Source organism: Postia placenta (assembly GCF_002117355.1).
Source record: "Postia placenta MAD-698-R-SB12 unplaced genomic scaffold POSPLAscaffold_20, whole genome shotgun sequence".
NCBI classification, from domain to species: domain Eukaryota; kingdom Fungi; phylum Basidiomycota; class Agaricomycetes; order Polyporales; family Adustoporiaceae; genus Rhodonia; species Rhodonia placenta.
In genome coordinates, this window is record NW_020169851.1 from 162,634 (window position 1) to 185,675 (window position 23,042).

Consider the following 23,042-nt stretch of genomic DNA (forward strand, 5'->3'; position numbering starts at 1 on the left):
GCCTGCCCCTCTCGACAGAGCTTCTGGACGGCGTCCTCAAGGCCCAGAAACCAGCTAGTCAAAGGCGACGAGGAAGATAGCCAGCACGCGACCACGCCGCTATCCTTCGCGCTCCTTTCCTTTCTTATATTCCGACGACGACACCTCTCTGCATCCCACGCCCGGACCATCTCCATCGGCGCTCATTGCTTGCGGAAAGGCGGCCTAGCAACGCACAATGGGGATTCCGTGTCAGCCGCGTCTGATGCGTCCTCGCCCGCCTTGCGCCGCCCGGCCGCTCCTCCGTGCGTATTTCCTGCGCATTCTCCACTCCATTTCCTCATCCCCCTCTGCGCTGCTCACTCCTCCTGACGTCCCTGCGCCGCCGTACCCGCCCCAGGCACATTATCCCTGCCTCCCGCACCCGGTGCTTGTGCACCCCTTGCCTCGTTTGCACGGACACCCCCCGGATGCGGGCGCGACGGTTCGTCGCGATCTCGCGTCTCCCGCGTCTCCCTCGCGACCCAGTGTCAGATACGCGGCAGGAGATATGCGGTGGGAGGATGGCCGCGCGTCTGCTCACCCTTCGTGCTGGGTCGCGTCCAGGACACCAGACGCGCTGCTCGCCGGACGTCGGTGCGACAGACAGCGCGGGCACATCGACCCATGGACATAGCCGCCCTGCCCGCCCTGCGTGCGCGACCCGCGTCCTCCCCGGTCATCCGAGTGCAAGGGACATGCCGCAAGACGCACCGAGAGATTCGCCGCATCGCGGGCCTCGCGGCGCGCTGCGCACATGTACGTACGAGGCGCCGTGTCCATGGCACGCGGGCAGCGGGCAGAAGTGCCCTGGTAGACGGCTCCCGCCCGTTATCATTTTTGCAGCCGCCTGTTGCGTGCGGTCTCCCGCTTTCCGGTGTTGTGGACAGAGTCGAAGGCTCTGCTGCGCGGCATCCAGCTGAGCGTGTGTGCACACACACGACGTTCAGTCGCGCGAAGCCGCTGTGCGTCCGCATCCTTGCCGGACAAGGGTGCTGCACTCGTGCGGCGCTCTTCTTAGCCTGGCGTTGGCCAAGCGTGCGAGCCCGCTGCTGTACGCATATTCTATTTGCGCGTATGCGCGTCCTGTCACCTTGTCGACGGGCGTGCGCATACCCTCCCAACGCGTCGCGCACGCTGACTTCCATTGTCGTACGGTGTTTCCGTCTGAGCGTGTGCCGGTGCGGCTAGCCTGCGAACGACGGGCGGCCGGCTCCTACAGCTAGGAAGCGGAATGAATTGATGCGGGAGGGACCAGACAGGAACAGGAACGGAAACGCGAGGCGGACGTGGGCGGCCAGAGCCGAGACGGGACTCGTGTGGGAGAAGACGAGAGAACGAACGGCAAGGGATGCGTGCTGAATGGCCGTCTCAGTGCAAAAGCAGCCCGCGCGGGCGCAGCCGCAAGGAGGATGTTATGGCGGATGCGCACACTCATCCGGGGATCAGATAGACGTGAACAGGCATTACATAGACGGCGCGCGGCACCGGATTGCGTGTACGTATTTTACACGGCAGCATTGACGCCGCCAACAGTGCAGGGCTCCACGGCGTACGCCCGTTCCCCGCGTCCACACTGTCTGTCGCTCCGTCCGAGAAATTAACACTACGATGGAAGTCTTAACTCGAGGCCGTCCGTGGCTGTCACTCCTGCTAGGTCGCAGAGTGGGCCCGTGTTGTCAGCCAGCCGCAGACATGTCGTGCGGCGGTCCCAGAGCTGGCCCAGAGCGCCGCAACGCGCAGAACGCAGCGTGTTCAAAGGGCAGGCGGGCGGAGGATAATCCCTCGCATGCTCGCGAGATGCGGTCACACGCCATGACGACGTGATGAATTCCAACGCGAGATGGATGGCCGGCCACGCCGTTCAGTGCAAACGAGTGTGATGTGCGAGGAGTGTCCGCACGCGATCCGCTGCACCACCGGTGTTTGCATCGCTGTCCGGTACGAACGAGTGCGACGTGCGAGGGGCATCCGCAGCTGATCTGCTACCGCTTACACGCTGCACGCGATGCATTGCAAGAGAGGCATTTGCGCGCTCTCAGATGGCCGCACACTGATATCTCGCACAATGGCTGCGGCAGGGCAACTGTGTTGTCTTGTCCTCCCACCACCGGCACGCCTCGATGCTCGACGCTCGCGCGCTCATGTGTGCGGTGCCGTCAAGATGAGCCGGCCATATTCGATGTCCGTAATGACACTGTATGAGGAGCGTGCTGGTGCCGTGGATCCGTAGACAGCCTTGTTATTTGCTCACAGTGTCGCGATTGATCTCTTCGTAGAGAGCGTGAGTTTTGTGGTACAGAAAAATGTCTGGCATGAAAACAGGGGTTGATGTGACCACCTCGCCTCGCCTCCTATGCACATGCACGGCCGAGATGCAATCGCAACAACAGGGTGCTCAAGCGCGGAATGCCGCTCATCCCGCTGCGGTCCTAGCTACGTGGTCAGTTCACTGTATGTCTGATTTACTGTCCGGAGTGCTGACGATGATTGACATCTGGTCGTGCATTGATGGCCGCGTCTAGGGCTTGTGTTGCGCGCAAAGCAAGACACAGTGCAGCACAGCGTGGCGACCGTATCGTGTTTGGTGAGATGAGTTGGAAAGCTGGATAGTGCGGCTGAATGGATACTAATAGTCTTATTTAGGTGACTACGAGGCATGCGCCTAGGATATTCGGATCGCCTTACCTTGGCTGGCTGGTAAGATAATAGGACTGCGAATGCTCGCGGGAAATTAGCCGGGAACACGGTCAATAGACGTGGGGGACACGGGCTGTTGAAGCAACTGGCAGCGATGGACATCAGCGCGGCACGCGGATGCGGGACTGTCGGGCAGCGTGGCTACACTTTGGGCTGTGCCAGATGCGGGCTGTGCCAAAGGTGTCATAGTAAGTTTGGGCATACCTTTTTGCAGTTGCACTAACCATTGAGCGGCGGTCTTGCAGGCGTAGGCGGCGGCAAAAAAACAGGCGCCACGCAACCTCCAGAAGTGCAGTAAGCAGCGCGCGCTGACCGAAATGGCTCGCTGGGTGTGTTGGGCGTGAGCGGGACGCAAGACCAAGCGGGCACAACATGTATCGTGCCGTTGGGAGCGCAACACTCGCAAGAGCGTCACGCGGAGACGGTTCGAAGCGGTGAACTGACCAGGTGCAGTGTCCAGGTCTCCGAACGTAGTGGTGAGTCCTCGTGCACGGGATGGCGACCGCTTTTTCTTCTCGCAGGCGCAAGGGCGAATACGCACAGTAGCAGCAACGTGCGGCGTTGTATGCCCGGTCAGCATCCGTTGTGGTGGTGTTCGCCGTTGCTGGCCGGGCGGACTTGGATGTTGCAGCCCAGTGTCTTGTCCCCGACGCGCGACGACGCTGACCGGGACAGCGCGTGCTCCTGCGATGTGCCAGCGAGTTGGCGCGAAGCGTGCTGACCGTGCGGTACAGACGTTATCTGCACCAGGGATCCGCGCGCACAGGATGGAGGCTGGTGGCAGGATGGCGGCGCGCGAGGAGAGAGCGATGGGCGGGGCGACGTAGATGGTACTGGACGAGAGTGTATGGGTGGCAGCAAGGCCTTTGAATATATTTTGTTGCAACTTGCTCTCTCTTGTGTGCCTCCAAGCGCCCTTACTCCCCGCCACTCCCCACCGCTCTCTATTCCCCTTTCCTTGTCCCATCTCCTCAAATCCACTCGGTCTCTTCTCGCACGCTCTCATCGCTATGTACGTAGTGAGCCATTACCATATTAGGTAGGTGCTATAGGCTCGAATGTGGCGCGCTCGCGCTTAGTCACCATGTGCGACGATCATAGAACCCTATGTTGAGCGGAAAGCCGTCTGTCAGCTGTCGACGGTCCAGCGAATCGATGACAAAGAACATCATGACATGTATTTCAACCTCTTCTAGCCACTAGCCACTGATGGGTCTTCCACTGTGCGCCGCCTGATCAGATCGCTCGCTTTGGCCCGATCGCCTTTTGTTCTCTTTGTGGACATGTGGAGACAAAGCGACGCTTCTGCGGTGGACCGTCGTGACTAGCGCTTGCTTGCTGAGATATAAAAGGCGGCTGCGTTGGACGACAAGCATCATCCGCCTCCCCTCGACATCACTTTCCCACTCTTCTTCCCTCCAAGTCGTAACTCTGCACACGGATGCCATGGGATCCCCGCGACCTCGAGGCGCGCGCTCGCTCTCCCTTCCTGATCCAATCGTCACACAAAGGTGCCCAAATGCCACGCGCATGGCATCCCCGAGAAAAGTGCCGTATACATACTGCCAACGACTTGGGACACAACCATCGAAGGCGGTATAGTCTTCACTCCAGCAGGCACCCCAAGAGGAAAAGGTGTACAGTTGACAGCCCTGCAACAAGGGCTTATCGAAACTTATGTACGCGACGTGACAAGACCTGTGGTGCGCGCTTGGGGTGCTACATTTCTCAGGATGTAAGCACGGGGTGTTATCGCGCTGCTCGTATCCATCCTCACCTTTGTTCCTGCAGTGTCGTGAATATGACACACGAACCGCGGGGAGTGCAGATATCCATAATGTGGCCTTCCTCCAGCACACGCGCGCGTGACCGCGGCAGGTCAAGGCCGAAGTATTGAACCCCAAGGCCTCGATCGCGCATGGGAAGCCCACATTTTCCGTCTGCGGGCAGGCAACCCAGTGTTGTAGTGAGCTATGGCGACACATGAAGGCCCATCCGGCCCACGCGCATGGGACCGGAAATGCAAGACTACCTCGGTCCTGCGAGGTCCCTACGGGTACCACAGCGCATAGGACCGACTCGCGGGCGCATTCTCTACAGCAGCGACCCGGCCAGAACACCCTTCTGAAGCCTGCGCCTCATCGCCCCACCGCGGTCACTATCTCCGCGAACGATGCCCCACACAGGACACTCCGTGATCACAAACAGCGGTATCTCATAGCTCTTCCCTCAGCGACTTGCTCCACGATGCTACCACTACCTAAACAACACACTGGCACTGCGCCCGTCCTTCATAGCGCCATCCACCGTCTTCACATCACACTCAGTGCCATGCGCCACATACGCGTGCCTCCCGCCCCTGGTTCGCCATTCGCTCTTCGACCCGCAGCGGCAAGCACGCCCTCCGTAGTCCGTGTCCCATATTGTCCACGCTCGCACTACTGTGTGTAGCGCAATCTCTACACACCCCTATGGACCTGCGTGCACGACTAGAGAGGGACTGGGCGGCCAGTACCCCTTGCAGTTACACCACACAGATGTTCTACGATCTTCTGGCCAGAGCGAAATCCCTGCGCACGCCACGACGCTGCACAGTCCGTGATCGCAAACAGCGATATCTCATAGCTCTTCCCTCATCAACTTGTTCCACGATGCTACCACTACCCAAACAACAAAATAAAGTCTCCGTTGTATCTAGATCAGGCGCTCATCTGCGCCGTGTATTGCTGCCGTGTAGTGTACCACTCGTGCTCGCCATACAATGTCTGCAGCACGACCATCCATTCGGTGTGAGCTGCGTCGCGCGTGTGTGGCGCAGACAGCGGTCGTGATGTCGCTGCGATAGAAGAAGGAGGTTATAGATATCGGAATGAAAAGGATGCGCCTGCCTGCGCAGTGCGGGACGCTATCTGTCCCTCTACTATAAGGAACAAGACCGCTTGTTGGCGCATGTACTCTCCGTCATAGGGCGATGCCCTCCAGCGGATATGAAACTGTAAACCATATTCGAACAAAACTTACAAAGTAGTGAAATGAACTGCCGTGCCTGAAGATAGCGAGCCGTGCGCTCTTGTAGTAGTGGACTGAGGGAAAGCGCGAGACGAGGCGATCGCTATGTAAGCGGGTCACTACCATACCAGGTAGTAGGCGCTTGAGTTACGTCGAACGGTCGATTGTGCAAAGTATCTGCGTTGGCCATCGCTATCGACACCACTGGACGGCCAATGCCTCAGCTCGATGGTGGGTTGCGCACGAAGCAGTTGATTGAGAGGAGACGTCGGGTGCGCACTCCAGGCATGTGATAGACGGCGCCGCGTGCGGGCGCTCCGAGCGGGACGGACGCGGCTCTCTTGCTGAGGCTGCTTCTTGAGCTGGCTGTCTCTTCTTGACCGTGATCGTCTTCGCTTGCGTCTGTGGCCATGGACGCCGTCACGCGACGTCTGCTCGTGCTCGCCTCCCTCGGCGTCCGCCTCCTCAAATACACCGCCTGCCTCGTCTTCCTCGTCAACCTCCGCTCCTGGCCGCTTTCGTGGCACTGTGAGCGTCCCCGCATCCGCGCGTGCTCTCCGTCTCACCCGCTTTCTAGTTCGCGTGTTCAGCCCGCTCATCGCGCTGCGCCTCAGATTGCACCTCCTGCGCCTGCGCCTCCTCTTCAAGCCGCGCCATGTCAAGCAGCGTGCCAAGGCGCAGTGGCTCGCGGCGCTGTCGCCGGTGGGCAAGAGCCCATTCGATGTCACGGTAGCTTGGAAGGGCTGGGCGAGTGAGTCTTCCGTGTTCCCTCCGTTCTTCTGGCCATGCCCCACACCATCGCGACGTCCTTGGGGTCCGTTTGCCATATGTATCTTTGCTCTGAACCCGTGGCCCATGTGTGGCCCCAGCCGCGGCCCGCCTCGATATCTCCATTTGCCGTTTGCAGCGGTCCCGCACGCGTCCCGACCTTCGAGCTGACTTGACCGCCCCCAGGCCCCGACGACTGCGACTACAACCTCCACCTGAGCAACTCCTGCTACGCCAAGGTGCGTCCGCGTTCGGGCCCATACGGTATACGGCATGCTGACCCCGCCTGCAGAGCTTGGACTCGGCGCGCCTCGCGCACGTGCTGAAGTGTTTCCCTACGTTCTTCCGCGCCGGAGGCTGGATGCCGCTCGGCGGTGAGTCTCCCTTCCTTCCCCCCCGCGCGCACGCTGACCACTGACCTGCACACGCACAGGCACGCACTACACGTTTCTCCGCGAGATCCCGATTCTCGCGCGCTACGAGATCCGTGTCCGCATCGTGTCCTGGGACAACAAATGGGTGCGCACCGTCTCCGCTGACCGTCTCCGCGCCGTCCTGACCGCGCCGCGCAGCTCTTCCTCGTCGCGCACTACGTCACCAAGTCCAAGCCCAGCAAAACGCAGAAGAGGGCGACGAAGCAGCCCGCCGCGGAGCACCGCCTGCCGCCGACGCCCCCCGAGCACGACGCGCGCGCCCAGCAGGCCCCCGTGCCCCTCCTGCACACGCCCGCCACGCCCCTCCTGCTTACATCCGGGACGCCCGAGGACGCCGCCACCCCCGTGCGCGCCACGCCCGACGCGAAGCCCGACGCACACGCCGTCGCAGTCGCCGCGGCGCTGCGCATGCACGCGGACCCGGACGACGACGTGACGCTGCACTGCGTCGCGGTGTCCGAGGTGTGCTTCAAGGTCGGGCGCATCACCGTCCCGCCCGCGCTCGTGCTGACGTGCGACGGGATGTGCGACGCGCGCGCGGCGGCCGCGGGCTCCGGCTCGAGCGACGGCGCGGGTGGCGAGGGCGACGACGCCGCCGCTGGAGAGGGCTTCTCGCACGCGCGCCCGCCGCCGTTCTGGGCGGAGGTAAAACGGCTGCGCGGGAGCGAGCTGGAGCTGGGCGGGCTGCGCGCGTTCTATGCGGGCGGATGGCGCGAGGTGGGCGCGCGCGAGGACGGGGGTGAGGACGGGGGCGCGCGGTGGTGGGAGGCTGCGCTGGGCGGGGAGGTGGAGGCGCGCCGGCGCGCGGGGATGGCGGTCGTTGGCGCGCTGAAGACGGGCATGGACGGTGTGCGTGCAGTGTAAGCGCCGTTCGCTGGCTCCGCCTGCGACGACATACTTCGTGGCACATCATTAGAGTGTGCGTGAAAGATGGAGGTTGGGGCGCGCGGAAAATAGAGGTTGTGGCGTGTAGAGCTTTAGAGAATCGCTACGTCGATAATTGAACAATAGAAGTGTATCCACGGGGAACTATGGTCGTGCGGACGTGATATGGATGAGTTGAACGGCCGCGTTGGTTTCACAAATGAGGCGTGTCATGTTTGATGCAGAATAAAATTACATTCTGACCAAGTGCAAGATACATCAAGAACACCCTAATCAAGCGCAGAGTGCAATAAATAAAACCTTGGGCGGGCGTAGAGGTGCCTGGGATCATGAGTCAATATATGACGGTCATAAGTTATACCGTACGGAAGTGAGCGCGTTGCACCAGCCGCCAGCGGCGAGGCGTCCATCAAGGGCTTGCTCTTCGGTCGAATCCAGAGGCCTGGAGGTTACCTTATACACTATACAGAGGTCAATCAGTATTGCGGCATGGTTTGCCGGCGAAAGACCCCTACGCACCTGTGGCGGAGGGATCATCAACGGCGGACGGTCCCCATCCGAATTCGACATGCCCGTGTCCGAGAGGTCCCCGTCGATCGCACGATTGGCATCCTCTTCCTTGACAGCCACAGATATCGCGGGTAGAGTCCCCGGGGCGAACTCGCCCGCCATGACGCTGCACGGCTCAACTTGAAGGCAGCGGTGTCGCTCCGCGATGCCGCTCATGCACAACATCTGATCAAACAATCCCAGCGCCACCCACATGAAGCACCGCAGGCCCGCGGGCTTGTATGACCTCGCCACGTCCTCGGTGGCCGGCAGCAGGCCCTCGGTGGCCGGTGGTAGGACCGCGATGAAGCGCTGTCCCTCTCCGCGGTGGATGAGGGCGTGGGTCTCGAGCGTGGGGGTGCACGTCGGCCCCCCGGCCCAGCGGCAGTCGGACGATATGCCCGCCAGCCAGGGCGGAGACGTACATGAGGGCGTGGCTGTAGGAGGTTCGATGGGCTCGGCAGCCTTGATACATGAGCGGAGGGGCATGCCCATGGTGAAGCAGAGAGCGTTGAAGACTGCCGAGGAAGACTGCCGAGGAAAGGTAGCAGGACTGAACTCGAGGGATGGATGAGCATGCAGGAGCCGCTCGCCCGCTTTCTATACAATGGCTGTTCACAGCCCCGTGCTTGATGGGCCACGCAACGAGGCATGCGCGCCACGGGAGTGGAAAAGGCAGAGTCGGAAAAGACAAGCGAAGGGTCACTCTTGTACCGCGTGGGCGTTTCTGCTGCTCGTGACTTTATACGGGGGCCCGACTTGAAGAGGCACGACAACAGTCTTAGCCGCGTCGGGTGCGAATGCAGGAGTGGGCGTATTCCTGTTCATGTTGCGCATAATGCATGTGGCACACGCACCTGATTTCTCGATATGGTCGCCTGTACCAATTATTTTGGAGATTGCTCGCTGCGAATTATTATGTCACCTGCAACAATTAATATCTGAACATGTCCAGTTAGCACAGACACCCGCGCTCCAGATCTGAGCAGATAAAGGCGATGCACAGCACCCTCCGGAATTGTGAATCCACAAGAGGAAGAGTGAGCTTCTCGCGAGAAATTGACACATCCTATAAGCAAGCGGGTGCACTGTCACGCAGATAGAAAGGTCGATATGAGCTAAGCCTACTCAGCTGCAAGGACACGAAAGAGCACTGCTTCACAGCCCATTAATGTAGGCATTGGAGAACCAGCCACTGACGGTCGCATCAGATATTTCGTCGCTGACGTCCGCGTAGGTGGGCGCTGCAAATGTACAGGATTCGAAAGGAACTGAGGGACATAATGAAGAGGCGGAGGCGAGATTGCATAATTCGACAACGCGGGCTCTTAATCTCTTTGGGGACCTCTGTTGTAGTAGCATTCTATATTGAGAATGTAGACTTCGCCTCGCGATTCGTGATGTAAGCATCACAGAAAACGTTGGCTTAGCCCCATACTTCGGCTTCCAGGCACGCCGTACGCATCCTCGGCTCCTGGCAGCGAAGCTGTGATGCTTGCGGTCACGGCATCGCTTGTCGGGATCCAATAGGGTCCAGCCAAACAGCCCATTCGTTTGCCGAACTTGTCTTCGTGGTACTAGCGCGCCATGGAAGAAATCGAAGCATAATTCCCCAGGCACTTCGCTGACCGGCCACGACAAGCTCTCATTGTTGAGACTCGCGAGAAGTTAGAACAGAGACGCGGGATGTACTTTAGCCAGTGATCGCTTTTTGTGAGGGCCTTTTTTGTTACGGCCCTAGCATGTCGCTTGGTCATATCGATCGCTTGGACCTGCGTGCCTTTTGTCCGCAATTGTCACCCCGGGTAGGTTATGCGATGCCGTTGTGGTGAGCGGCCCAGTCCCGCAGATATAAAAGACGGCTGCGTGGAGGAGCAAACTCATCAGCCCCCTCTGTTCTAGATAGTGGTTCACCCTTACTCTCTCCAGCTCTGAGTTCTATGCACCGACGCGATGCACACCCTCCTAGACACCTCTTTTCGTCCTCATTCTGATTCAATCGTTGACTACTTGTGTCCACGGCAGACCGTCCTCAGCCGAGAAACCTCGAGCTCAGTGACGTGTGCATCTGTGGCCTGTTCGGGCTTCGCCCATTCTGTGAGCACTCCTCTTTTAGTCTTGACCTACATTTCTCATCCCAAGCAAACGTAGCTCCTCGCAACAAAGAACGCTCCAGGACGCTCGGAAGGGATTTGGCCGGCCAAGTATACGGGCATGGAGCAGCTGCAGACAGAGGCGAAGAAATTCGACGCCAGCATGGCCAGTGCGCCCGACGTGGACGTCGAGACAACCTACGACTGCATACCGCCCGCGCAGAACTTCAATGGCGGTGTGTGGTTCTTGGAGTATGTTGTGCCGACATGGATGGCAAAGATCAAATTCGAGGCGGCGGCTGCAGCGGTCACTATCGTGCGGCTCTTGCGAGACAATAAACATTTGAAAGTGCGTCAATCGAAGCGACGATCCAGTTTGCATTGCTCATTTTGCGCAGGAGGGTCACGCAGACCACGCCATGGCGAAAATAAGCCTGGATCTTTCCTCCACATTCCAAGATGAACCCGTGCGACTGCTTCTGGACGAGCTCAGAAGATCTCTAGGGAAAATGCCGATGAGAAAGCCGCCTGAGATATACCGCAATCTCATCAGCACAATGACAGTAGGCCCCGCGCGCCCGGAGGAAGAGCGTGAGAGACGCATAGATATCGCTTACACTTTCAAGTATAAGTTCCCAGTGGGGGTCGACGGTTCGTCTCGACAGCTGAGCCGTAATGCACACTTACTCAATGCTCCACTCCAGGTCTTGGAAATACTCGTCAAACAGTTTATGCATCGATGCCGAGCCTTAGGGCCACAGAAAAGCCACACACTACTAACGCCAAGGCGATCATCGAATCCAGTAATGTCAGAAAGACGCAGACGCAGCTAATCGAGGAAGTATCAAGCAACGTCTAGCTCAGGAAGCTGTTCAGGCAATGGCAGAGCAAACGGGCCTTCCGGGATGCTCGCAGCGAAGGAATGAGCGAATCTATGTCTTTGAAATAAATTAAGGACCTCGATCCAGATGGACAGCCTGCTTAAGACGCTAATGTGAGCCAACTAATCAGGAACAGTCGACTTGATGGATTAACCGCATATTGCCTCTCTCCAGGTGGTATTATCACGAAGCCAGCGAGAGGTTCATGAGGCGACGTTTTCCTCTCAGGCTGCCGCAAATGGTGACACCGCGTAGGTGAGCTACCATCTAGAAGCCGAGATGCAGCGAATAATGAACTCCTTCAGAATCTTCTCCCCTCATCCGACTTGCGCCTCACGGCAAACAAGGCTCTCGTCAGCCAGCCCACTCACCAGCAGATCATGGATAAGGCGCCCGCCTTCCCGCATACCTCCCGTCCGCTCGGCTTGCCGTTCGAGATGAACGCATTGAAGATGAACTTCCCGCCGTTCGACGTGCTGCAATGGGAGTAGCTGGGGTTCGGGAATACGAACGAGAGCAGCGTTGCTATCGAAGCACTTCCTACCTCAACCTTTGCGGAGAGCATGCTCACCTTCGACTCCAGCCCGCTCTTCAATGCGTTCAATTCCGCTCCAGCATGCACCGTCGATCGATATCGCCACATGTACGTAAGTCACGCTGGCACAGTAACATGTCTCAGCACTGTGATTCCGGCACGCCAAAAATCGTTCCTTTTGACTCACCACGCATTACATTGTACATCTTATCATCTTCGCTGTTGCTACTTGGTGTTCAGCCCGAGAATACGCATTCGCTCGATAGCATCATTCCTGGCCATAGCCAAAGCTCGTCCATGTGACGTGGAGAGATCTCCGGGTATTCAGCATACCAGGGCCGTTTCAACGTGACAAAGCAGGCCCGCCTGTCCAAAAATGTCGGTGCCGCGACTCTCACAGGCGGGGACTACAGTCAGGTAGCCACGAGCGGGAGCATTCTTCGGTTTCGAAGCCGCGCGCGGGGAAGTTGTTCGAACGACACTCGCAGATCACAGCTACACTGACTCGGCAGCCTTCTCCTCCATTGCATTGCAGAGGAGAAGCGCAAGGTACGTGCTGTTGCAAGCGTCAACATTGACACCGACGAGCTTGGGCCTTCAGCTTGATCTGGGAGCAGATTAGTGCAGTCCAGTCGCGCAGCCAAGAGAAAGAGGTTACATAGTGGTATCTGCAGTAAAATTGATGGGTGCGCCAATACTCATCCCGGGCCATCACCCGTGCCGACGCCAGCAAGCCTGAGAATAAAAGGGCCCCACTGAAAGAGAAGTATTTTGCTTGCCCTCTTCCGCATTGCGAATCATCCTTTGATACCCGGTGCGATTTCCGCCGTCACCTGCTGTAGTACTTTACGATCAGCAAGCACGGAGAGCTTGACCTTCAGCGAGGAGGTCCTCGACCTTCTGCTCAGTTTCTGCATGAGGACGAGATGGAGACCTTACTTGAGTATGTCGATGCGCTCAATGAGAGAGACGATGTCGAAGACGAGCGAGCGGATTAAGGTATGGGGTTATTGTCTCTTGATCTCTTAATGTGTCGCGTTGGTACTTTTCCGAATTGTGTATCACTTCACAGATCATGATCAACAAGACTTCCGCATAGTTTGGGTTGACTATTTTATGACTTACTTTTTACCTCCTGCTGATGTCGCGCCATAGTGTGATTGGTGTGTTTGACTTCAATACCTGAAATGAATATATCCACCATGTCAATTCAGGGCAATTAGCGTGGTCTTGTCTGCTTTTCAAAGAAAGCTTTCATCTCACTGACCACATGAGCTTCACCAAGGTTCGTACCGCTGCCTTCGGGTCAAAACACTCTTGTGACCATCATGGGGAGCGCTTCGTGCGTGAGGACGCGACGGGACACCGTGTGGAGAACGAGAATGGGCGCCACGAGCCTCTGCATAGTGCCGCTGAGAGGAGCAAGACGCGAACGCAGATAGCAGAGAACAGTTCTACAAAGAGAAGCAAATTTGCAGAACGGACCACGGAAGATTGAGCTACATGTCCTGGATGAGGTGGGGCTGACCCTAGGAGATGGACATGAACCCAGGTTGGACGGTGAAATAAAACAGTTTCTGCTCGCCACGGCTTGTACAAAAGTCCAGAGGTCAAACATAGGGAGACGTCGCATGAGGACGTCCACGACGAGAAGGAAGCGAACACGAACGCTCAAGAAGCTGAACACGGCAGTCCGTCTCTCTCGGAGCGCCCGTCTCCCCGCTCCGATTGGCTGAATGGCTCTGGTGGCAACGCAGAGTTCATTCTCGGCTGTCGACGTCCACGACGATCCTGCTGCGTTATTTCCTCAACGCTCACTTGTGCGACAGTCGGCCCTTATTGCGCTCGACCTTGTAGGGGCCAGCACAAAACTGTTATCAGCATTGTCAGAAACGGGTAGTTTTACGTTCAAGTTGTCCATTACGTGCGTCCGAGGAGTAGTCGATTTCCGGCTTTCATAGCCAGATGTCTCGCCGCCGCCCCGTCACTACAAATAGATCCGTCGTGCTCTCGTTATGCCAATGGTGCAATGACGACCACGTTCAGAGAAAAATTGCACGGGACAGTCTCTTCGAGACAATTAGCCATGGAACAGCGCGACGGATGATAGTGAGTGAAATCAGATACTTCGCGCACGAACGTCTTCACAATCTTGCGCAATTCTGATTAGAGCTTGACATACCGAATGCGTTCGTTCATCCCGCATCTTCGAGTCGTCAATCGAAGCAAAGCAATCACTGAAAAGATCCAGCGCTGCCCCCATCAGTAGAGAAATCATACAGTGAACATGATCTCTCTATGTTGCACCTTAACAGTCTTTCATCACAGCACAGGGTCATATCTTCTGACATATCGCGATAGTACTGTGCGCTGTGGTATGCTACAGCATAAGGCTCACGAGAGCCCACTACTTTCGTCACACGTCCGTATGAGACGACCGCAATTCACCGATTATACGCGCCGGGCTATCTTGAAACGCAAAACAACAGCGGACATCGAAAGGAAAGACACACTAGACGCCTGATCGCCCACCAGACGACATTACGAAACATCCTGGGAGTAGACACATCCCTTTCTCTCAAGAATCAATATCCTCATATCTCTACTGCAGGAAGACAATAACTGCTGTTTGCGCCACGCACTTGCAGCGAGGATCACGACAAACTGATAGTCGTGCTGCAGATGTTGTATTGCGAGCACGGGTAGTACACTATGTGACAGCGATACTGGGCGCAGGCGAGTGGCTAATGTGAATACAGGGGGGATTTTGTTATTTAAGTAGTGGTAGCATCTTGGAGCAAGTCGATGAGGGACGAGCTATGAGACATCTCTGTTTGCGATCATGGAGTGTCCTGTGTGGCGTCGTTCGCATGGATTGCACTTGGATAGTGGCCCTGGAGTCTTGTAGGCAAGCAGGTACTGGTTGTTGATAGCGAACTCAGTAGGGTTGATTCGAGGGTGCCAAAGCCGACTACGTTAAGTCTGACCATCGGTGCGACACCGGATGTGCGACAATGATCGGGTTGATATAAGGACGAGGCACATCGTCCACAACATCGCGCAAGCATGCACGTGTCAATTGCGCTATGGGCTGCAGGTCGAGTGTGGCCAGCATGAGATGTGGACTGCTGAGGGCTTGCAGCTGTTCGTTCCAGCGGAAATAAAGAATCAAGGACGGGAGACGCGCCGATGTGACACGAGTGGCACTGATGGTGATAAGAAGATATTGAACGCTGTCATGAACATACAGCACCAATCGTCAAGCGCGAGGGGCTGGTTGCCGTATCTTGACAGCGACCTTGGATAACCTGCAGGGGGCTGTTCTCGTCGCGTGCACCCGCGGACCTAAGAGCTCCCTTGTCAGCCCATGTACACTAACGATATCACTCACCCCCATATGGGAGCCATACCCACCGAACTGGACCGTGACGCAGATGAAGTCGCCCTCCCAATTGAGGACCACAGGCTCCGTGGCGTGTCTTACAACGCCCCCAACTAACCCCCGCTGCAAGGCTGTCAGTCTGATCCCTCTTCCCTTGGAATCAGCTGCCAGAGCGAAGACTATGGTCTCTTCACGAGACCTGAATTGAGTATTTGCTGCTCAAGCATGCAGCTGTTGACGATTGATTCAGGAAGGGGGAACGAGCGAGCGCCTCGAGGTCGAAAAAGTCCCATGGTATCGTTACGTAGAGTTACGGGCTGTAAAGAAGATTGGGAAAGTGATATCGAGCCAGGAGGAGGGGGAGGCGGATGATTCTGCTCGTCCAACGCGACAGCCTTTTATCCCTCAGCAAGCTCTGGCCACGACGGTCCACCGCAGGAGGCGTCGCTTTGTCTCCACATTTCCCCAAGGAGAACAAAAGGCAATCGGGTCAAAGCGAGCGATCAGGCGGCGCACTGTGAAAGACCCATCAATGACTAAAAGTGGCTAACATACGTGCCGCGACGGTCCCGGTGACGGAGCAGGCGCTCGCCTTAAGCTTCGTGTCGTCGCCTCGATGAACCGTCGACAGCTGACAGATGGGTTTCCCCTCAGACATAGGGTTTGATGATTGCCAAACACTGTAGATGGGCCCGAGCGCGCCACGGCCGCCATTGGTCTCACTCTTATTGTACAACAGCGGAAACACATTTCCATGGTGTTGTAACAACTGGTGCGACGGCGTGGGGCGCGTTTGTCCACGGGCGTAGCGATGCCCGTAAGGGACAATCGCGTGCGGTACGTACATCGCGCGGGGTCGTTATATACTACGATAGGGGCCTCCGGCCCCCGGCTACTCGCGCGCCCGAGCTTGCGAGCTCGTTCCTGACCGCGCGGGTCAGCGTGTTTCAACACATGGATCATGCAGGCCCCAATGATTACGTGTTGACTTCTGAGGGATATTGGACGAGTTGGAGACTACGTAGAGGATCGAGAGTACGAGGTTTTTTTGCCAGAAAGTTGCGTCCAGCGACGAGTGCCAAACTCGAACATGACGTGTGGCACGTGACAACCGCCTTTGAACGCATTTTCTTCTGTTTTCCCCGGTCTGCCCTCTCGTCTACTCCCTTCCGTACCACCTCATAGTTTATTCACCTTATTTTTCCGCATAATTAAACTTCTTGCAAGATGAGAACCATCCAGCTTGTCAAAGACGGAAGTTCGCGGGCAAAGTTAGGTGATTTTCGTATGCCAATCCTGAATCTATGGTTTCATCATAAGCAGCCAGGAGACTGATCAGGCACGGAAGTTACTGACGCACATGTCAGAACAGCAGAGAGATTTTTTACGAGCGCCGTGACTGTGTTTGTGTCCACGTGCTCCCTGCTGGCTGCATCAGGGGTCAGAAGGAAAGAACCTCTCATCGAAGACTTAGCACATACTGTCATCACCTCCTCTACAATCTTCTATACTCTGTCTGGCGTTGTGCCCATGTCATGATATGGCCCTCGACATGTCGGACTGTGTCTGTCTTCCTCATCCTAGCATCTATTTTAGCGATGCTCATCTACCTTCTCCAATGAAACCAGATACATGATTTCGAGCGGTAGAGGATTCGGACCGACGAAGGATCCGTAGACGGGGCCGTAATCACGTCTACGTGCGCTCTACGCGCTCTCTGCACTGGTAGTCAGAACAGAGCTATAGCATCGAGGATACTGCACGTACCGTCACCGCCTCCTCCACGGCCTTCCGGGTGCTATCCAGCAATTGTGCGCGCGTTATTTTACAACCGTCGCGATCTCGGACTGAATTGTCTTCCTCGCCTGCGTGCCTTTGAGACACTCACGGAATTAGACTGATACAGAGTAAGCATGGACAAAATCGTCCGAGGAGGACCGGGGCGTACATGTACGTCTGATACGATCGCACTCCCGGGCCAGCCGATATCGACCGCCACCAGGCCCTTGTGAAGGTATTTCTCCGCTGTTGTCAAACGAGCGTCGGCCAACCTCACACCTGAGCACTCTGCCGGCTGCCGAGGATAGAAGCGCACAGTGCTGGAACTCTCATAAACCTTGAAGGCGTCTTCATCTGCGTAGGTCAGTCGCCTGACAACGCTCGCCATGCTTCCGTCTTTACCAAGCTGAAGGGCGGATGTGGAATCGGTGGGATTATGCGGAAAATAGATTGGTACAGAGGAGTAAGCATGACAATATCGTCCCAGGAGGATTCGGGCGTACAAGTAGGTTGAAAGATGTTGTGCTCTCAGGTCAATCGATGTCGATAGCCACCAAGCCGACACAAAACGCCGACAGCTTTGGCCGGTCACAGACGTGACTGTGGTTTTAAGGTGGAGTGACGATTGAATCAAGAAGGGAAGGCGCGTAGTGGCGCTGGGCGGCTGGGATGAGGGGATGAGCATCGAGTGAGGATGTGATTACAGCAAATTGATGTTGAGGGGTGAGGGAGCACTTCAGGACTAAACTGCTGGATGGTGCTGTAACGCGTTGGTCAGGTCTTTATACGCCGGGTGGCGGGGGATGACCTTTGCCATCTGCGTTCCTGAAATGATGTGGCCGCATGTTGACACGCTATTGTGACAAAGCGTCGGGGAAGGCCACGAGTGGAGCAACTGTCAAAGCGCAAAAGGAAATTAGTTATATGTGGTTGTACAAGTCCGAATACGAATACGTATGAGCGTCCTTTGTTCAAGAATCGAAATACTTGTCTGCATACTGCTACTCGATAGGGAAAAATGCAAAGCAGTGGAAGCTTACCTTACCGAGCTAGGTTCTTAGTCCAATCCCTGACAACAATCCATTAGCATGCGGACTTCGAAAGCGGAGAGGATCTTTAAAGTCGACGAAGCAAAGCCACATTTCAGCCACAACCGTGCTTTGACCTCGATTGCGTTGCATCCCGTCCCCTTGCTTCACCATTGACCGGCCGCCATGGATTTACCCCAGTCTATCACACTACAGATCCTCGAGGAGTGTCTCGTGGACATCTCTTCCGATCAACACCATGCAGCTGTGGTCCTACGCACCAACCAGCGCGTCCTCACATCCCACAACTCCGGTCTGCCCTTCACAGACGCGGTCCCCAATATGGCTTACAAGGTCGCTGTCAAGGCCAGGACCCAGGCCATAGTCGATATATTGCATTACTAGTAAGCATTTTGGCGGAAAACATCTCCTAGACCTCACCATCCACCCAGCCCTTTGGCTACAAGAATTGATATGGGCGATGTTGATATCCCCATTGTGACCTCATTCGAGTTCTTAGAAGAGGCCATTATGTACGATGGTGCACTCGTGGTAGGTAGTTCCCACGATTTCAGTGTATCCAGCGCGCTGATGCTGCAGCTCAGCGCGAAGATCAGGTGCTCGTAGTATGGTCCAACCAGACAGACACCATCGTTGAGGACTACCATTTCGTGGAACATCAGCTCCGCCATTTCATTGGGCTATGCACTTGCAAACACTTGTCAGTGGCGCCACACACTGGTATCCAGTCGCACCACGAGTGGTCGTACGGCGCCACAGGCCACGGTCAATCCTTAATTTCCAGGTACTTGGAGTACGAGGGACTGTTTGGTAGGGATCTTCAGGCACGTCCATCAGACGGAGATCGAGTATGTATTGCCGATCACCTCTCTTAGCACCGTGACTGACTCGCTTTTCAACGCAGCCATCGCGCTCAACAACAGAGCAAGCCCTGCCAATCACCCCCGTAAAAACGCGCATGGACCCATCTCTGCCATACTGGAATGGCTCCAGGTGGCTACCCCGTGTTCCACAGTCCAGCGCAAACCCCGCCGCCAGTATCCCCTCGCTTATCGCTCGCTCCACCCAAATCCGCACCTCGCCAACAAGCAACGCCTTCGCCACATCATCTGGTCTGACCTCGAAGATGTCTAGCGTGTTCTGCGCCGGATCCCCTTCCCTGCACACACAGGGCAAGGGCGACCTTGAAGCAGGACACCATGATGCCTCTGCCGAGAATGCTGAGCTATACAGCAATGTCAATCGAGGTGACGAAGACTCGATCGATGAATCAGTTCACCGGAGGATCCAATCGGCGACAGTGACTGGAGCTGCCCGTGCGAGACCGTATACACCAAGCGACGAGTGCGAGCCGTCAACGTTGCACACCGCCAAAATGAGCAACGTCTTGGAACGAAGCCCGCAGAGCTCATCGCATCGAATTACTCAGGCCCGGCTGCCTTCCCCTCCACAATTCACCGCAGCAGAAAAGCGCAAGGAATGCGCTATTGCCAGCACCAATGTCGATGAGCCTGGACCCTCAGTCCACAAAGAAAGCATACGGGCGCAGCCCCGCCGTATAGCTATGAAGCAAAGGTTGGGCTACAGCAAGGGCGATGACGATGACGGAGACACCGATCATGATGTCAACTCCGATGCCGACGAAGACAGGCGCAAAATGAAAAGGGAGCCACCCAAAAACAAGAAAGCATATGCGTGCCCTCTTCGGACCTGCGAATGGTCGTTCGACACCCGGAGAGATTTCCGCCGTCACCTGCTGCAATGCTTCAAGGTCAGGAAGCACGTCTGCGATTCATGCGGAATGCGCTTCCCTCGGACAGATGCACTGAAACGCCATCGCAAAGGTCAGAACGCATGCGAGGACTACTTGAAGCGCTGCGCTAGGCAGGCTGAAGCGAGAGAGAATCCTGGTAATGGAAGGGTGGCGAGCGGCGGTCGGGTGGGACCTCCGGGCTTGAACGAGGAGATCCTGGGCATTTTGCGTCAATTTCTATACGATGACGAGATGGATGCCCTGCTGGAGGACGTTGATGTGTCGGAGGGGGCTGATACGACTCACTAGAGATGACAGCCGAAGACTACGACGAGCTCACCTGTTTGTAAGGTCTTGTAACAAGCCTCCAATTGTCTTCTTGAGATAAGGCATCCACCGGCGTCGTCAGATTTCCGGACTCCTTATGTTGGCATGAGAAGAGGCTAGGACCACAGTCCATTCGGGATGCGGATGGGAGAACGGGCAGACGTGTGAACAGCGACAGTGGATCAATAAAATGACCTTGTTTGGCCATTTGCTGTAACTCGAAGAGGACATTATAGACTTCAAAGTTCACACGGCTTGTGTTCGGCTCGTGTCGTGATCACGTGGTTGTCCGAATGAGGCAGCCGCCGATCACTCAGCTACCAGTTCTGCTCGGTGGTCTGCCTCAAATCTGCCATTAGGCAAAAGGATCAAAGAGACGCCTTAAGCCGAGTTGAGTGGGCGTCCACGCCGGTACGTCGATTCGAGATTCAGCCCTCACGCCAGACCGCTCAAAGCGGACAGTCATGATCTTCAAGCCCTCCAGTACCTTCTGTTTGTGCGATGTGTGCATACAAGCTGTTCACATATGCTTTATATTTGCTTGAGAGCACTAAAGTGTCTACGCGTGCTCGCGGCTCCGGGTTCTCTCTTACTGACTCACAGCCGCCATGAGCTCCTTTACAGCCAAACAAATAACGATGGGCGTCCCATTCCAAATTACGCATCAAAGCAAGTGAGGCAGAAGCTCGCGGCAGGTGTTTGCAGTGGTGTGGAGACGACGATGGGAGATTTTTGTCTGGCTCCATGGCTAACGGCTGCGTATACTGGGACCATCCCTGTTGCGGCGGAGCGGTTCTGTCGCACGAATCAGGTTGCCGACTTCATGCGTTCTCGTTCCGAAAAGCTGGACAGGGGTCTTATTCTTGCCGCACGCAAAGACGATGGGGGCTTGAGGTTGAACCGAGGTTGCCTCATTATGCTGTCTGTGTTCTGCTGGAACACAATGCCTTGCGTGCAATTATTCACCGAGGCCATGATAGCAAAGGCGATAGCGCATTTCTGCATAATCATTCAGGATAGAATTGTTCGCAGAGTGTAGAATCACTTACTCGACAGCCGACTGCCGACGGTTTGGGCCCACCTGGTCCAACCTCACCAGATACAGATCACCTGCGACTAGGGCGTCAAGGCCGGTGAACGGTATGGAACCGTTGAACGGTTCAGCGTCGTCCATCGGCCTGGAGTTGGTGAGTGGCTCCGTGGCCGGGTTTGTGACCATCACCGGGTAGACCCCACGACATAGCTGCAGAATAGGTCAGAATGGTGGTCATTCCGAAGGCATGCAAACACTCACTCTGACAGCCTTGTCGACTGACTTCCTTACCTTGAGGGCCAAGTCCGCCCTTGACACGATCTCGCCGGCAAACTTGATTGTCTCGACAACCTTGCAGCTGTCGGGATACCCGGAGAACTAGATAGTGCACGATGGTGAGGAGGTAGCAAGTCGGTGTAACAACGTGCATGCATACTCAACAGTTGACGATTGAATCAGGAAGGGGAGGTGCGAGGGAACGTCTCGAAAACAGCACATGCTGTCGATGCGTAGAATCTCGAGTTGGAGAGAGGAGCGGTGAACAGCTACTGGGGCAGGAGGAAGGTGGTCGATGATTTCAGTCGTCTGATGCAGTCGCCTTTTATATGTGAGGAAGCACCGGCCACGACGGTCCACCGAAACAACGTCACCTTGTTCCCATTTTGCGACAAAGCGAACAAAAGGGTCGCGGGCCAAAGCCACCGATTTGATCAGGGGCGCGCGCTGAAAGAGCCACCTGTGGCTGGAGCACACGCGTCTCTCCTTTTGCGAGCATGATCAATCAGCCGGCGAGCTTCTCGTTTGTCCTGCTCCGATGCCACAAGAACGGCGGTATGCAAATTCGCGCATATTTGTCCTGGATTTATCGCAGCGCTAAGAATACAAGCATCAAAAATCCGGTTCCGCGAGCCTGGGATGCGCAGGTGGCGTACGAACGTACCATGTCACAGGAGACGTATGAACTTGTATGAACTGTTCATCTGCTCGAGATTCGCAGCGGCAGTTGCACCCTGTGTCGAGGACGTATTCTGTAGTCAGTGTCAGGAAGATATCACTATGGAGCTAACGACTGAATGTACGCACGTAAATATTAGGGAATTCAACATCGCCGCCGTTCTGAAGCGCCCAGATGGGGGTCGCGGTGACTGTAGCCGTGACCTGATCACGTCTTCACCTCTCTAAGCGCTGTCCAGCCAGTCATGAACAAATGTGACATACCGTAATCCCTCTCAAATAGCTGAGACCAGGGTTTCCAGGAAGATAATGTCCTCTCATAGGTAATCGAAGGCACGGCGATCAAGAGGCCTTGGAGAGCAGGTGTCGACCGTGATCTGGGCAACGCATTTTTCACAATCAGTTCGTATGTGGTTCCAAAAGTAGTGAGAGGCACTGAGATCTTACTTGAGTCGTCATGTCAATGACGTCGAGTGTCGAGACAGTACGTGGTAGCGACATTTTGGCTCCATGGCTAATGGCTACGTTGAGGAGGCCACTGGCATCGCGCCATGGTGTGCAGCGCTCGTCGCTGTCTATCATTGCTTACAGACGCAGAGAGCGATGAGATAGACCTCGACAAAAGGATCATTATTGTGATATTACAGTAGCGCGAATCACTGCGCATGACTACCGCGAGCAACCTCCGATAGATGAGGACACGTTACCGGGCGCCGGTATGCTACACGCCGCTTATATGTAACGTTTGCAAAGGAGGTCTATGCTTGTTGATTATGCTGCTTGGTTGAGTGTGCATCGACCATACTGATGAGGAGTGACGCGGAGAGTATTGGACACAAGCTTCAGGTGTGGCTTACTAGCTGACTGGTGGCGACGCTGCTGCCGTATTTACA

General features: G+C 56.2%; 8 protein-coding genes across 8 annotated transcripts in view; 3 read left to right on the top strand and 5 right to left on the bottom strand.

Moving 5' to 3' along the window:
• POSPLADRAFT_1158293 (hypothetical protein) overlaps positions 1 to 3,724 on the bottom strand; it is a gene marked incomplete at both ends in the record, with an annotated part of 6,231 nt that extends 2,507 nt beyond the window's left edge. Inside the window, 7 exons of the mRNA XM_024487302.1 lie at positions 956 to 1,070; positions 1,135 to 1,240; positions 2,273 to 2,450; positions 2,707 to 2,711; positions 2,923 to 3,157; positions 3,260 to 3,435; positions 3,483 to 3,724. Of these exons, the coding sequence (XP_024333700.1) occupies positions 956 to 1,070; positions 1,135 to 1,240; positions 2,273 to 2,450; positions 2,707 to 2,711; positions 2,923 to 3,157; positions 3,260 to 3,435; positions 3,483 to 3,724 (1,057 nt within the window). The remainder of the gene's footprint in view (positions 1 to 955; positions 1,071 to 1,134; positions 1,241 to 2,272; positions 2,451 to 2,706; positions 2,712 to 2,922; positions 3,158 to 3,259; positions 3,436 to 3,482) is intronic.
• A 2,413-nt stretch (positions 3,725 to 6,137) lies between these two features.
• POSPLADRAFT_1158272 (hypothetical protein) lies at positions 6,138 to 7,886 on the top strand (the record flags this gene model as incomplete). The annotated part of the gene is made up of 7 exons (XM_024487299.1): positions 6,138 to 6,255; positions 6,305 to 6,478; positions 6,682 to 6,734; positions 6,788 to 6,869; positions 6,929 to 7,014; positions 7,068 to 7,778; positions 7,860 to 7,886. The coding sequence occupies 7 exons, from the start codon at positions 6,138 to 6,140 to the stop codon at positions 7,884 to 7,886; spliced, it is 1,251 nt and encodes a 416-aa protein (XP_024333701.1).
• A 276-nt stretch (positions 7,887 to 8,162) lies between these two features.
• Positions 8,163 to 8,858, bottom strand: POSPLADRAFT_1050344 (hypothetical protein; the record flags this gene model as incomplete). Its single annotated transcript, XM_024479966.1, has 2 exons — positions 8,163 to 8,267; positions 8,334 to 8,858. 2 exons carry the CDS (start codon positions 8,856 to 8,858, stop codon positions 8,163 to 8,165), a joined length of 630 nt encoding a protein of 209 aa, XP_024333702.1.
• A 1,458-nt stretch (positions 8,859 to 10,316) lies between these two features.
• On the top strand, positions 10,317 to 11,828 carry POSPLADRAFT_1050345 (hypothetical protein; the record flags this gene model as incomplete). Its single annotated transcript, XM_024479967.1, has 5 exons — positions 10,317 to 10,460; positions 10,515 to 10,805; positions 10,855 to 11,107; positions 11,161 to 11,297; positions 11,643 to 11,828. The coding sequence occupies 5 exons, from the start codon at positions 10,317 to 10,319 to the stop codon at positions 11,826 to 11,828; spliced, it is 1,011 nt and encodes a 336-aa protein (XP_024333703.1).
• Positions 11,829 to 14,843: 3,015 nt separating this feature from the next.
• POSPLADRAFT_1157998 (hypothetical protein) lies at positions 14,844 to 15,912 on the bottom strand (the record flags this gene model as incomplete). The annotated part of the gene is made up of 5 exons (XM_024487265.1): positions 14,844 to 15,105; positions 15,126 to 15,217; positions 15,264 to 15,453; positions 15,688 to 15,769; positions 15,810 to 15,912. The coding sequence occupies 5 exons, from the start codon at positions 15,910 to 15,912 to the stop codon at positions 14,844 to 14,846; spliced, it is 729 nt and encodes a 242-aa protein (XP_024333704.1).
• A 1,167-nt stretch (positions 15,913 to 17,079) lies between these two features.
• On the bottom strand, positions 17,080 to 17,421 carry POSPLADRAFT_1050346 (hypothetical protein; the record flags this gene model as incomplete). The annotated part of the gene is made up of 2 exons (XM_024479968.1): positions 17,080 to 17,151; positions 17,203 to 17,421. The coding sequence occupies 2 exons, from the start codon at positions 17,419 to 17,421 to the stop codon at positions 17,080 to 17,082; spliced, it is 291 nt and encodes a 96-aa protein (XP_024333705.1).
• Positions 17,422 to 18,247: 826 nt separating this feature from the next.
• POSPLADRAFT_1158332 (hypothetical protein) lies at positions 18,248 to 20,144 on the top strand (the record flags this gene model as incomplete). Its single annotated transcript, XM_024487308.1, has 4 exons — positions 18,248 to 18,465; positions 18,514 to 18,613; positions 18,646 to 18,930; positions 18,987 to 20,144. 4 exons carry the CDS (start codon positions 18,248 to 18,250, stop codon positions 20,142 to 20,144), a joined length of 1,761 nt encoding a protein of 586 aa, XP_024333706.1.
• An 825-nt stretch (positions 20,145 to 20,969) lies between these two features.
• POSPLADRAFT_1158064 (hypothetical protein) lies at positions 20,970 to 22,485 on the bottom strand (the record flags this gene model as incomplete). The annotated part of the gene is made up of 7 exons (XM_024487275.1): positions 20,970 to 21,161; positions 21,212 to 21,243; positions 21,273 to 21,405; positions 21,457 to 21,553; positions 21,949 to 22,051; positions 22,169 to 22,223; positions 22,414 to 22,485. Coding segments are annotated over 7 exons (684 nt in total), but the record flags the coding sequence as incomplete, so codon positions are not given.
• Positions 22,486 to 23,042: the final 557 nt, after the last annotated feature.